The sequence below is a fragment of the Bos mutus genome, chromosome 3 (assembly GCF_027580195.1).
Source record: "Bos mutus isolate GX-2022 chromosome 3, NWIPB_WYAK_1.1, whole genome shotgun sequence".
NCBI lineage: Eukaryota > Metazoa > Chordata > Mammalia > Artiodactyla > Bovidae > Bos > Bos mutus.
The window spans coordinates 38,886,706-38,900,016 of NC_091619.1; the positions used below are offsets into that span (position 1 = coordinate 38,886,706).

The 13,311-nt window shown below is 33.5% G+C and overlaps 1 protein-coding gene across 1 annotated transcript in view; it reads left to right on the forward strand.

Moving 5' to 3' along the window:
- The window catches only part of COL11A1 (collagen type XI alpha 1 chain), a 229,597-nt gene that overhangs the window by 91,776 nt on the left and 124,510 nt on the right, over positions 1-13,311 (forward strand). The window contains 11 exon segments of the mRNA XM_070367586.1: positions 2,622-2,675; positions 5,555-5,608; positions 5,727-5,780; positions 5,950-6,003; positions 7,324-7,377; positions 7,495-7,539; positions 10,891-10,944; positions 11,370-11,389; positions 11,391-11,412; positions 11,664-11,717; positions 12,167-12,211. Of these exon segments, the coding sequence (XP_070223687.1) occupies positions 2,622-2,675; positions 5,555-5,608; positions 5,727-5,780; positions 5,950-6,003; positions 7,324-7,377; positions 7,495-7,539; positions 10,891-10,944; positions 11,370-11,389; positions 11,391-11,412; positions 11,664-11,717; positions 12,167-12,211 (510 nt within the window).

Sequence of the window (13,311 nt, forward strand, 5' to 3'; positions counted from 1 at the left end):
GTTTTACATTGATTTTAAAATTGATGGAATAATTTATAATTTAAGTATTTGTTTTTGATATTAAAAGCTATACTATGCTTTCGATATGATCTTATATGTGCAATATACTTTATTGAAATAATGGTACTTATAGAAATTATTATGCTTAACATTAAAAGTTTACTTTTGGTTTGCTGATTAGACACAGCAAAACTTTTTTATTCAAATATGATCAATTAAATAGTTTTCTAATTCTGTTTTATTGACCTTATTGGGATGCTAGTTTTCTTCATGTAATTTATTCAAGTGTTTTTTATGTATTTTTCCAGATATTTATAGTTCTTTGAATTCATTCTTGAAATTTTACAGCATTTTATGTATTGTCATGGCTATACACTCAATCATACGAGCTCATGTGGAACATGTGTTCTGGCAGTATGTTCCACAGAATTTAAATTACACATTTCTAAATGCATTATTATGTATTTATCATATAGTTTTACTGCTCTGCCTTACAAAATATAATAAGGAAATGAAAGAGTTTATGTCAGTTAACAAAGGAAGAAATAGAATTAATGTTTAGTTGCTTATTAGTAATAACAAATTTACATGACTGAGGAAAATCACTAATATGCTGGTGTTTTACAGATATGGGAGTGGAAGAATCATGTGTATATTTTATTAAAAGTGAAAGTTCCTGGAGCCTGGAACTTGAGACTCTGATGAGGCAAATTCAGAGTTGGAGAGGCAGATTTAGGGTTGGAACTGACAAAATGTATTTTTAATGAGGCAGCAGGCTGAATCTTATGTTCAAGAATGCTTGGGAAACACTGCCTATTGTTTAATTTTAAAACATCAGTCTAGAATCTCTAAAATTAAAGGCATTTTCCTACTTATCATCCTGACAAATACAAATCTAGTGGATTTATATAGGGTAAGGGCAGTGATGAACAGAATCCATGAAAGCTTGTTACATTGAGCTGTTCTGTTTTCACCAGTCATTTAGGGCCAGACATTCACAGCATGTTTGCAAAGGGAAAACATTAACACCCATGTTATTACATTACCATTCTCAATGTAATATCCAAGATTAATTGATTTTATTACTAAAGTCTTTGTTATAGAGTGTTTTAGCTTCCTAAAATATTAAAGGTAGGTATTGAGAGAAAGTAATCACGTTGTTTGTTTTCACCATTTTCTCTTCTATTTTCATTGCTCCAAAACATAAAGTTATTACAGACTGTCAATAATCTTAATTTTAGAGTCTAAAAATGTTTTATATATTAAGATTTTAAAAAGAAGCAATATTTTAAGACATAAATATTTTCATTTTTTCCATGAGCACTTCCTTTATTCAATTATTTATTTCCAATTGCTTTTATAGATAAAAGGAGATCTATATTATAAAATATTTAGGAAATCTTGAAAATGTTCTTTTGCTTTTTCTGTTACTGTCAATGATTGCATGACAATTTTTAGAATAAGTGTTTGGGCAAAGTAATTATAATCTGTTAAGTAGATAGTGCTTATATACAGATATACAATGTAATAAATTAATTAGATTATTGAACTGTTCTTTGCATTCAGGTCTGAATAATAATCTCATTTAATGTAGAACTCCAGTTTCTTTCTTGAAGAAATTTGACTGCAAGATTACAAGCATGATCTTCAAGACTGGAATATTCATATTACTTGACTTGCCATATTTTTTGGCAGTCACATTAACAGTTATTTTACTTTGGAGCCACCAGGAGGCTCTCAACACCTAGCATTTTCAGGCTTTGTATAATTTTAGCCTTTTGCACTTTGATTCAAGGCAATATTTAGTAGAATATTGATTTAAATAAATCAGAAACTTTTTAAACACACAAAGTATACTTCAGCATGAAGTAACTATTATCATTATGTTCAATTTTAAAGTTTTAAAGCTCTTTAGGAGGGTGAATGGCCTAGTATTTATTTTTTTTAAACTCACAGCACTTTTATAAAGTGATTTTATATTTTTTCCAGTTAATGTGCCAGATTTTTGTTGCACTTCTTGACTTATGTAAATATTTGTAAGAGGCTTTGTCATAGGATTTATTTTTGTGGGGAAAATTAATACAGAACAATCTAGGGGAAAATGCTTTAACATTATTTCAGGACATTATAATGATAGCAATAGCATCTGTTTTTGATGTTTTATTGCTATAGAATTCAGCGTTTCAGAAATTTCTGAGTATAAAAGCATTAGCATGTTTCCAAGTTGTATAAATGGATTCAGTGTGTAACCAAGTCTGTAAAAATGTGTTTTCTCTAGTACTGCACCACAGTGTAATGATAAATAATGCCTGAGTATGGTGGTAAGTGCTCTGATGGCATACACATTAGAGAATATCTCAGTGTGAGCTCATGAAATTGGCTTCTGTGTGATTATCAGTAAATATAAGCTTTTAAACATAGTTCCCACATGTGAATACAGTCAAAATCTGAGAAGAGATGTGTTTCATTCAGAAGACTTGAAAATTTTATTGTATTAACTAATAAAATCATATTTGAAGAAATGTATTTTGAATAATGTTTATTTCAAGTGAAAATAGTAGGACACAACTGATTAGAGAATTACAAAATTAAATGAATATGTCTTCACTTTTTCTCTACAGGGTGGGCCTGGTTCTTCTGGGGCCAAAGGTGAGATGGGTGATCCAGGTCCTCAGGTAAAAATTAACCTATTTCACTTATTTAATATTTAAATTTATTTTATCTATTATGGTAATTGAAGGGTCTGCCATTTGTTTTAGGAGTAAAGAAATTACTTACATGGCCTTTCAGCTCACATCAACTTCTTTAATTGAAAAATCTCTAATGGTCAGTTGACTACCAATAATTTGATTAATTTAAACAATATTAGAAGAAGACAATAAGCTAGAATTATAAAGTCTTGATAGTAATAGGTCTTCTGAATATTAAATTGGTTTAAAATTGTACAGAGCAAAGCAGAACCATTGCGATTGTACTTATAGCAACCCTGACACAAGCCTAAAATGTTTCTTGTGGAGACCAAATCTAATAAATTCTCTCAGAAAGGATATTTAATGTATCTAAAAGACGCTTACTTTAAATCCTTTGTAGAGCTGAGGAAATCAAGAGAAACTGAGAACATCTGAGCTGAAATTCTTAGAAAGATCTCACATATTGTTGCACATGCATGTGTGTTCAGTCTCAGTCATGTCCAACTCTTTGAGGCCCCATGAACTGTAGCCCGCCAGGCTCCTCTGTCCATAAGATTACCTAGGCAAGAATACTGGAGCGGATTGCCATTTCCTACTTCAAAGGATCTTCCCAACCCAGGGAGAGAACCCCTGTTTCCTGAGTCTCCTGCACTGAGCCATCTGGGAAGCCCTACAATATATTTACAGTATTTAAATTTAAAGTATTATTTTTCCTTGAATGATAAGTAGATAGAAACATACACTGTAAACACATTATGGAATATACTTATTCTAGAGAACTGACAACAAAGTATCATGTACTTTTAAAATTCATTCATTTTTTTAATGAAAATGCTTCCTGGTTTACTCAATATGTATAGATTCAGATTGGCTGCAGGAGCTTTCAAGTGGTCATCTATTTTTTCCTTTTTTAAAAAAAATCGATTTTATTTTAACAATATTATATTGTAAAAGTGAATTTGAACACCTATATGCATTTTCCCTAACTACCCCCACAATCATTTGGATATTGAACAGTTACAGAACCCCAAACAATTACTTGATACCACTTTACCGTCACATCTTCTTCCTACTGCTAATAGCTGACTGACTGCTGATCTGTTCTTCACCATTACAGTTTTATGTTTCCAAGAATATCATATAAATGAAACCATACATTATGTAATCTTTTGAAACTGTCTTCTTTCACTCAGCATAATTTGTTGCAGTTGATGAGCACATCCGTAGTTTATTTGTTTTTGTTACTGAGTTAATATTCCCATGTTTGGATGCACCACAGTTTATTTTGAAATGAGAAAAAAAATTCCCCTAAATTGATAAAGATATTTGAGTGACACAGAATGTGAGAGTTTTTTTTTATGCCTGTTAAGTATTGTCATAAACGAATGGAAAGCATTTGTACCTTAACTGAGAATTACATAAAAAGATTGAATAAAAATATTGAAAAGTTAGGAAATTTAGCCTTTTACAGTTTATGAATTTCTGGATCCAACTCACCTCTTTACAAAATGGGTGAATTTGAAAACGTGCTGCAGCAATTTTCATGGTCTTTGTAGTTTTCCTTAATTCCAGTGAGATGCAGTATCAAATGAAAGATCATTTTCATTAAAAACTAACAGAATTTGTCCTGTTATTATTGCTCCTTGCCGTCCACCTGGGGTATAGGATAGAATTTTTTTCTACAGTATTTTTAAGCTGTATTCTTTTAATCTCTAACTATTAGGCACCTTTAATTTCATGTTTCTATAATCATTGTGTCAAAGCTATCATAATAATTACTTGTAATTTCAAATGTGTGTTACATTTTCTACCACACTCATTAAATTCATATTGTTTAAACTTAAAAAGAGATGCTACCCTATGTCGCTTCAGTCATGTCCAACCCTGTGACTCTGTGGCCCACCAGGCTTCTCTGTGCATGGGATCCTCCTGGCAAGAATACTGGAGTGGGTTGCTGTGCTTTCTTCCAGGGGATCTTCCCAACCAAGAGTCAACCTGCATCTCTAAAGTCTTCTGCATTGGCAGGCAGGCTCTTTGCCACTAGTGCCATTGAAGGCCTATGTCATATTTCTAATGGATCTGTATGTTATCTATTATAAGCTGTGCAATTTTATTTTTAAAACATGTATATTAATTCACAAATAAGACATTGTATGTTGATATAACATTGTACTGAACTACCTCAAGAAAGATACTGAGGACCTTAAAACTTTAATCTGAGATGGCATGGCACCAGTCAGTAATTGAATTTGAGTTTGCCAAGTCATCCTCCAGAAATGTGTATCAGGCACTGTGCTAAACTGTAGAAGTATAATGGAGAAAAAGATGTAGTCCAAAGTTGCGGTGGTTAACAGTTAAATGGGAGACTCAACTATGGAAACCAAAACAAAAAACAGTTACAATCAAATGTGATACTTGCAATAAAAGAATAAATATCTAGGAGAAGATCTCCATAAAAGAAGGGAAATTTGAAAGCAAAGGGATTAGAAAGAGAAGAGGAATGAAATGAAATGTTTTCAGTCAAGGAAAATGTAAAACCCCAAGGTTTTGAGAATGAATTTAGTAATTGAGAATTTTTTAAGTTTAAAATATCATTTTGCATTCCTTTTGTTTATATGTAATCATAGGTCTATAAAAACTTAATAAAATAGTATGACTTTTTCTGGCAAGGAGCCATGTAGAAAAATTGATTCTCTTATCTTCTTGCTTTATGTGGACTTTTATACAAGAAACAGTTTTTTTGTGTGTTAAAGTGATTAAGGTAAAACTAAAAAGATATAAAATTCTAAAACCATTTTTCTATGTGATTGAGTTTATTGAACCGGAATTCTATAAAATTAATTAAATATGATGTTTTAATATAGGGCCCACGTGGTGTCCAAGGTCCTCCTGGTCCAACAGGAAAACCTGGAAAAAGGGTATGATTTGCTTTCATTGAGCATATTGAGGGCATCTGAAACCATCAGTTATTTTATTTTCTTTTACTCTGTGCTATTTGGAATCCTTTTTGCTTAGTCATGTTCTTGGTACTGTCAGGGTCGTCCGGGTGCTGATGGAGGAAGAGGAATGCCAGGAGAACCCGGGGCCAAGGTCAGGAACTCGTCTCATATGTTTGTATATTCACTCAGTTTCTCCTGAAGTTTTTATATTTTAAAATAAAGTTTCTTGATATGAAATAATATTTAACATTCGAATTACAGTTCAGAAATAAGCTCAGAATATGACATTGTTGATGATGGTGATGATGCTGCTTTTACAGGGGGATCGAGGATTTGATGGACTTCCAGGTCTACCAGGTGACAAGGGTCACAGGGTAAGATATACCATTCTATTGCTTTTTATACAGGGATAATAAAAGAATACTATGAAATATTTTAAATAGCTGCACTAAGAAATAAGAAAATTAAGTATTTGTGAACTCATGTAAATTAGTACATCTAAAAGATACATGAAGAAATATAAGTAGAATTATATGTGGGATATTATTATATTTTTTAGATATTAAAATACTCATTTTACACAAATATAAGTTGAGGCAGAATCTTTAGGTACATGGATGTGTACATGCTAAGTCGCTTCAGTCTTGTTAGAGTCTTTATGACCCTCTGGACTGTAGCCCGCCAGGTCCTCTGTCCATGATTTTCTAGGCAAGAATGCTGGAGTGGGTTGCTGTACCCTCCTACAGGATGTTTATGTATATGCAAAATATATTTACAGAACAAGTATAGAGATTTAATTTTTTGATAATTACCTCAATTTCTTTCTTACATTTTGCCTATGGATATATTCAAAAGACACCTGCAGGCAATCTGTAGTTAATATTACAATATACTGGGCAATGTATTTTATTATACTTGTTAGATGGTGCCGGTAGATCGAGATACCATAGACTACTTCTTTGTGATAATATAAGTTTATAATTCAATGCAGGAATTTATAATTTACTAGGGCTTATTAACAATATACAATGTTGAACAGCAATCCAGTCAGTAGTTTTAGTGGGAAATTAAGCCAGGATGTGGTCTCTCAAAAGAGATCAGCTTTAGATCTTCACATTACTCTTCTTCAAAAGTTAAAAATAAAGGTGAGGCAATCTTTAAGAAAATTAGAAGTGAAAAAAAGAAAGATAAAGAAAAGAGAGTCCCATGAAAGTTTAGCAAAATATCTACTGTGTGCCACGTTGAGGGAAATACATAATTTTGTTTTTGTTTTTTTTAAATTGAAGCTTTGTTAGTCTTCCAGAATTGTGCTGAATTGATGAGAATTGTTTAAGAAGCAGAGAAAATTTAAATAAAAATCAGCAAAGTGCATCCATTCACCATGAAGAATGAAGACAATCTTCAGCAAAATAATTTTCTGTTAGTTTGTAATAATTAAAAGTCTGAAAATTATTTGGATATTTTATTTAAATCTTTTTGTTTTCAAAATTGAAGGAATGTTTTCCTTGCATACTAAATTGTAATGCCAGTTAATATAAAGTTATGACTTATCTCTGAAGTGTTTTCAGGAGAGAAAATAAAGCATAAGTTTTTCTACCAAATGTTTCATTATTTTTGCTAGGATAGCTGTAGGATAGAGTTATAAATATTCTGGCTTACTTCAAATTCTAATTGTATTTGGATTTCTTTAATAGGGTGAACGAGGTCCTCAAGGTCCTCCTGGTCCTCCTGGTGAAGATGGAATAAGGGTATATGAAAGTTCATTTCTTTTAAGAAATATTTAAAATTAAAACATTAAAGAAAACCATGCTGAAATGTTGCATTGTCTGATCACATCACTATCCTATTCATTACGTCCATGACAGGGAGAAGATGGAGAAATAGGACCAAGGGGTCTTCCAGGTGAAGCTGTAAGCAACTTTTTTTTTTTTTCTTTTTAAATAATACCCTATTTAGGAGGAATAGTGCTTGGTGTTACAAATATAAAGTCACTAATAATTGCAATCTTACCTAACCTAACCAGGTAATTTGTTATGTGAAAAAACATTTTAAAAGGATACTTACAGCTCTTCTGTCATTAAATTTTAGGAAATTGAGAGGAAAAAAATGTGGGATATAACATCTTAACTACAAGGAGAGATAATAAAGCCTTTTTAAGTGAATAATGCAAATAAATAGAGGAAAACAATAGAACAGGAAGGACTATAGATCTCTTCAAGAAAATTGGAGATACCAAAGGAACACTTCATGCAGAGATGGGCACAATAAATGACAGAAATGGCAAGGACGTAACAGACACAGAAGAGATTAAGAAGAGGTGGCAAGAATACACAGAAGAACTACATAAAGAAGGTCCTAATTACACAGTTAACCACGATGGTATGATCACTCATATAAGGCCAGATATTCTGGAATGTGAAGTCAAGTGGGCCTTAAGAAACATTACTTTGAACAAAGCTTGTGGTGGTGATGGAATTCTAGCTGAGCTATTTCAAATCCTAAAAGATGATGCTGTTAAAGTGCTGCCCTCAATATGCCAGCAAAATTGGAAAACTCAGCAGTGGCCACAGGACTGGGAAAGGTCAGTTTTCATTTCAGTCCTGTTGCTGTTGCTGCTGCTGTAGCTTCAGTTGTGTCCGATTCTGTGCGACCCCATAGACGGCAGCCCACCAGGCTCCCCCATCCCTGGGATTCTCCAGGCAAGAACACTGGAGTGGGTTGCCATTTTCTTCTCCAATGCATGAAATTGAAAAATGAAAGTGAAGTCGCTCAGTCGTGTCCGACTCTTCGCAACCACATGGACTGCAGCCTACCAGGCTCCTCCATCCATGGGATTTTCTAGGCAAAAGTACTGGAGTGGGGTGCCATTGCCTTCTCCATTTCAGTCCTAAAGAAAGGCAAATGCCAAAGAATGTTCAAACTACCATACAATTGTGCTCATTTCACATGCTAGCAAGATAATGCTCAAAATCCTTCAAGCTAGGCTTCAATAGTATAAGAACCCAGAACTTCCAGATGAACAAGCTAGATTTAGAAAAGGCAGAGGAACCAGAGATCAAATGGCCAACATTTGTTGGATCATACAAAAAGCTAGAAAATTAAAAAAAAAAAATCTACTTCTGCTTCATTGACTATGCTAAATACTTTGAATGTGTAGATTACAACAAACTGGAAAATTCTTAGAGATGGGAATACCAGACCACCATACCTGTCTCCTGAAATCTATATGCAGGTCAAAAAGCAACAGTTAAATAACCAAACATGGAACAACAGACTGGTTCAAACTTGGGAAAGGAGTACAACAAGGCTCATGCTTTCACACTTTTATTTAATTTCTATGCAGAGTATATCTTGCAAAATACCAGGCTGGATGAATCATAAGCTGGAATCAAGATGCATGGGGAAATATCAACAACCTCAGATATGCAGATAATAACACTCTAATAGCAGAAATTGAAGAAGAACTAAAGAGCCTCTTGATGAAGATGAAAGAGGAGAGTGAAAAAAAAGCTGGCTAAAAACTCAACATTCAAAAATCTAAGATCATAGCTTTCATTCCCATCTCGTCATGGCAAGTAGATGGGGAAAGTGGAAACAGTGACAGATTTTATTTTCTTGGGCTCCAAAATCACTGCAAACAGTGACTGCAGCCATGAAATTAAAAGACTTTTACTTCTTGGAAGTAAAGCTATGAGAAACCTAGACAGTATATTAAAAAGCAGAGACATCACTTTGCCAACAAAGGTTCCTATAGTCGAAACTGTGGTTTTTGCAGTAATTATGTACCGATGTTAGACTTGGACCATAAAGAAGGCTGCACACTGAGGAATTGATGCTTTCAAACTGTGGCACTGGAGAAGACTCTTGAGAGTCCCCTGGACAGCAAGATGAAATCAGTCAATCCTAAAGGAAATCAACCCTGAATATTCAGTGGTAGGACTGATGCTGAAGCTCCAGTACCTTGGCCCCCTGATTCGAAGAGACAACTCATTGGAAAAAATCCTGATGCTTGGAAAGATTGGGGGCAAGAGGAGAAGGGGACGACAGAGGATGAGATGGTTAGATGGCATCACCTACTCAATGGACATGAGTTTGAGCAAATTCCAGAAGATAGTGAAGGACAGGGAAGTCTGGTGTGCTGCAGTTCATGGGGTCACAAAGACTTGGTCATGACTGAGCGACTAAACAACAACTTGTCATCCAAAAAACCTTATCTAGTTTTTGTGGCTGTTTATTTTGTTTCAATTTTTTATATCAATACCTCTAGAATTTTTTATTTGTTTAGGATAAACAATTATTACTAGAGGAAACAAAAAATGAGGTGCTTGCTACTGCTACTACAAAAAATGAGGTGTTTAGTATATATCAAATATAACTATAAAATTTATTAAATTATATCCTTTTTTCCATTGAATTTTACAAATGAGGAAACTAATTTGGAAAGGTTTACTCAAACCTAGTCAATCAAAGATCCACACTAGAAGCAGACTTCTTAGTTTTACTGCTAGTTTGCCACATTATAGAACCTGTCAATTCAAAGGCAAAGCATGTTTGTATATGTTAGTTGCTCAGTTGTGTCCAACTTTTGCAACTCCTTGGACTATAGCCCACCAGGCTCCTCAGTTTCTCAAGTAAATATAACAGTAAACCATACTGTTGACTTTTTTGAAGAAGGAAAAGAAGGAGGAAAAAAATGGAGAAGGTGAAGAAGAGAAGAAAATGCTTGCTTAAATCATAATAATTATAAAAATCATGAAAGTGGTTTCTATAACCTTCCTAATATAGTCCTCCAGCTGTTTGTTTCTTTCTCTCAGTAGAATATTCTCTCAAGATGGAATTTACCTAAATGTAAAATAAATGAGCATCAAGACTCTTTGTGTAGTCTGTTTGAATTATAAGATTTAATAAGATTCAGCGTTGCTATTCAAATTGGAAAATGGCACAAAAGTTACTTACTTAAAGCTTTAAAATATTTCCTATATTGAAAGTTTCACAAGTGATTCATATGTAATTCTATAGACTCAAAGATACAGTTTCTATATTAAAGACTCACTCATTCATTTTGGCTTTTGGCTCAATATAAACACTAGGTAATTGTGTCACACAAAATGCTATTTTAAATGCCCTTATTGGTGTGTTGAAAGAGGGTGAATAAATATTTTAATCAAAACATTACATTAAAATGTGTTTATTTAAAAGACAAGACATGTTTTGAAGGCCTTTTTTTTTTTTTTGATAATCTGTTTCTTTTTCACTCCTAGGGTCCACGAGGTTTGCTAGGACCAAGAGGAACTCCAGGACCTATTGGACAGCCTGTATGTATTGTTGAAAACATTCAAGATGTTCTAGGGAAAGCTTATTGCCGGAGTCTTAAAGCCAGAAAGCTGTAAAAGCTTTCAGTAGACAGCCAAAGTTTCACTATTATAATCTAAGACCTAATGATGCTGCCTATCAATTTACCTGAGTGTACTCACTCCACCTGCTTCTTTCTTTTCTCTTCCTTTTAGTTTATGTATTTTATTCTTTTTCCCAACACACAGTAGAAAATATTGCCAGGATGTCTCCATGGACATGGAGAGGAGAGTATAGACCTTGCTTTTTCCCTCATTTCCATTGAGTTCTAAAATGGCTTTTAGTTACCCTAGGTTACTGGGTATCATGCTATTAGGTTCGTTTTTTATATTTTCTATTGTAGCATCTGAACTTGTATATACTTATGTATATTTTTTCTTCATTGAAGGGTATAGCGGGTGTGGATGGCCCCCGGACCAAAAGGGAACATGGTATGTACAAGACATCCATAAAGTAACTCATTTCTGTCCTCTAATACTAGCAAACCATTTTTGTTGCTAAATCTAAAATTAAGGTTTCTTACAATGTTTTGCCAAATTCTTCTGCTAGCATTAATATTTTGCAAGATTTTCCAGATTCTCTAAAGGGAAACATGATATGGGAACTATTTTTCAATCCAAAAGACAAAACCTATTATGTGAAATAGTTCTGTTAAAGACTCTTTTCCATTTTCCTATGTCAGGGTCCTCAAGGGGAGCCGGGACCTCCTGGTCAGCAGGGAAACCCAGGACCTCAGGTAAGTCTAAGCCATCACACCTTTTATTGAGGTAATGGGGTAAGATGGTACCTTTATACAAGAAAATTGAGAGCCTCAAAATTTTCTACGTAGGGCTGAGAGTTTATGTATGAATGTACAAAGCTCATTCTATTTTACTCCTTTTAAAAAATTTTTGAACAAATTTGCAGAGGCTTTTCTTTCTTCTAAGAGTAAAATGAGTCATTCAGTGCTCATGGAATGCCAGGATACCTGCGGGAGGGTTCTGAATAGGATCACATTACAGTTCCATTGCCAAAAGAGTACCTTGTATAAAACTCCAGTGTTGTAAAATCTTCTGCAGAAAGTGGGGGATATATATAATACTCATAGCTCATTGCGTGTAATATAGAGGGCTAATCATTTACTATTTTAAAAGTGTGTTCTTATGATGTGATACTTGACGTATGAAATAAATTCTTTTAAAATAGGGTCTTCCTGGTCCACAAGGTCCAATTGGTCCTCCGGGTGAAAAAGTAAGTTCATCTGTTGTCCTAGGAATGTCTGGTAAATGAGCTTGTATTGTCAATCTTAGGGAGGAATAAGGCCTGCCTTCTGCTTTTGATATTTAAATGGCTCAGCATATAAGGAATTAATCTGGATTTAAATCATGAATGTACTGGTGAGCAGAAGCCATTCATATGTCTCTGAATTGTAAATGATAACATTTCACAGAGTTTCCATTTGGATAGCTTCCAGATATGACATTCTCAGCTATATTAATTTCATTAATGTACTGATATGAGTGAGTGCTTTCTCTTTATTTTTGTTCTCCTTTCATTTCTCATTATTTAAAACGTGATTAGGTTTGCTTGTGACAAAGGGCTTTTAACAAGATCTAATTAAGGGAAAATTGTGACGTTATCATTGCCACCATTTTTCATGGAAAAATGGCAAATGATGTTCTTGTTAAAACTCAATGTCTAGATCAAAACAAGAATAAGTCTTTAATTAAAGAGATGTCTTTTTTCCTCCATCTCCCCTGTCAGTTTCTTTAAGTAGTATTTTCTATTCCCTATAGTTACAGCACAGTGTTGCCTGTTCTTATATAATTTGTTTTCTTATTTTGGCTGATTTCTATAAATATGTGATTTTTTAAATTATCAACTTTATTGGAGTTAATTTCATACCATAAAATTTACTCTCTTTAAGTCTATCAGTCAATCATTTTTAGGAAATTTATAGAAGTTTGCCACAATCACATTTTTAAAATATTTATATCACCCCAGAAGGAAAGCTTGCATCAATTTCTACTCCTGAGTCCATGCACAAACCTACACAATTGATGTGCTTTGTATCTTTATACATACACCTTTTCTGACCATCTTATGTGAACAAAATGTATGAATGAAGTTAACATTTGAATTTAATTATATGAATAAATATAGTATGTGACATTTGTGTCTGGCTTCTTTCATTTGGCATAATGTTTTTGAGCTTTATCAATGTGGTAGCATATATCAGTACTTCACTTCTTTTTTTTTGCCAAACGGTATTCCTTTGATTGAATATTTTGTTTACTTATTCAGCAGTTGAGGGAAATAAGTTATGTACACTTTTCAGCTATTATGCTGCT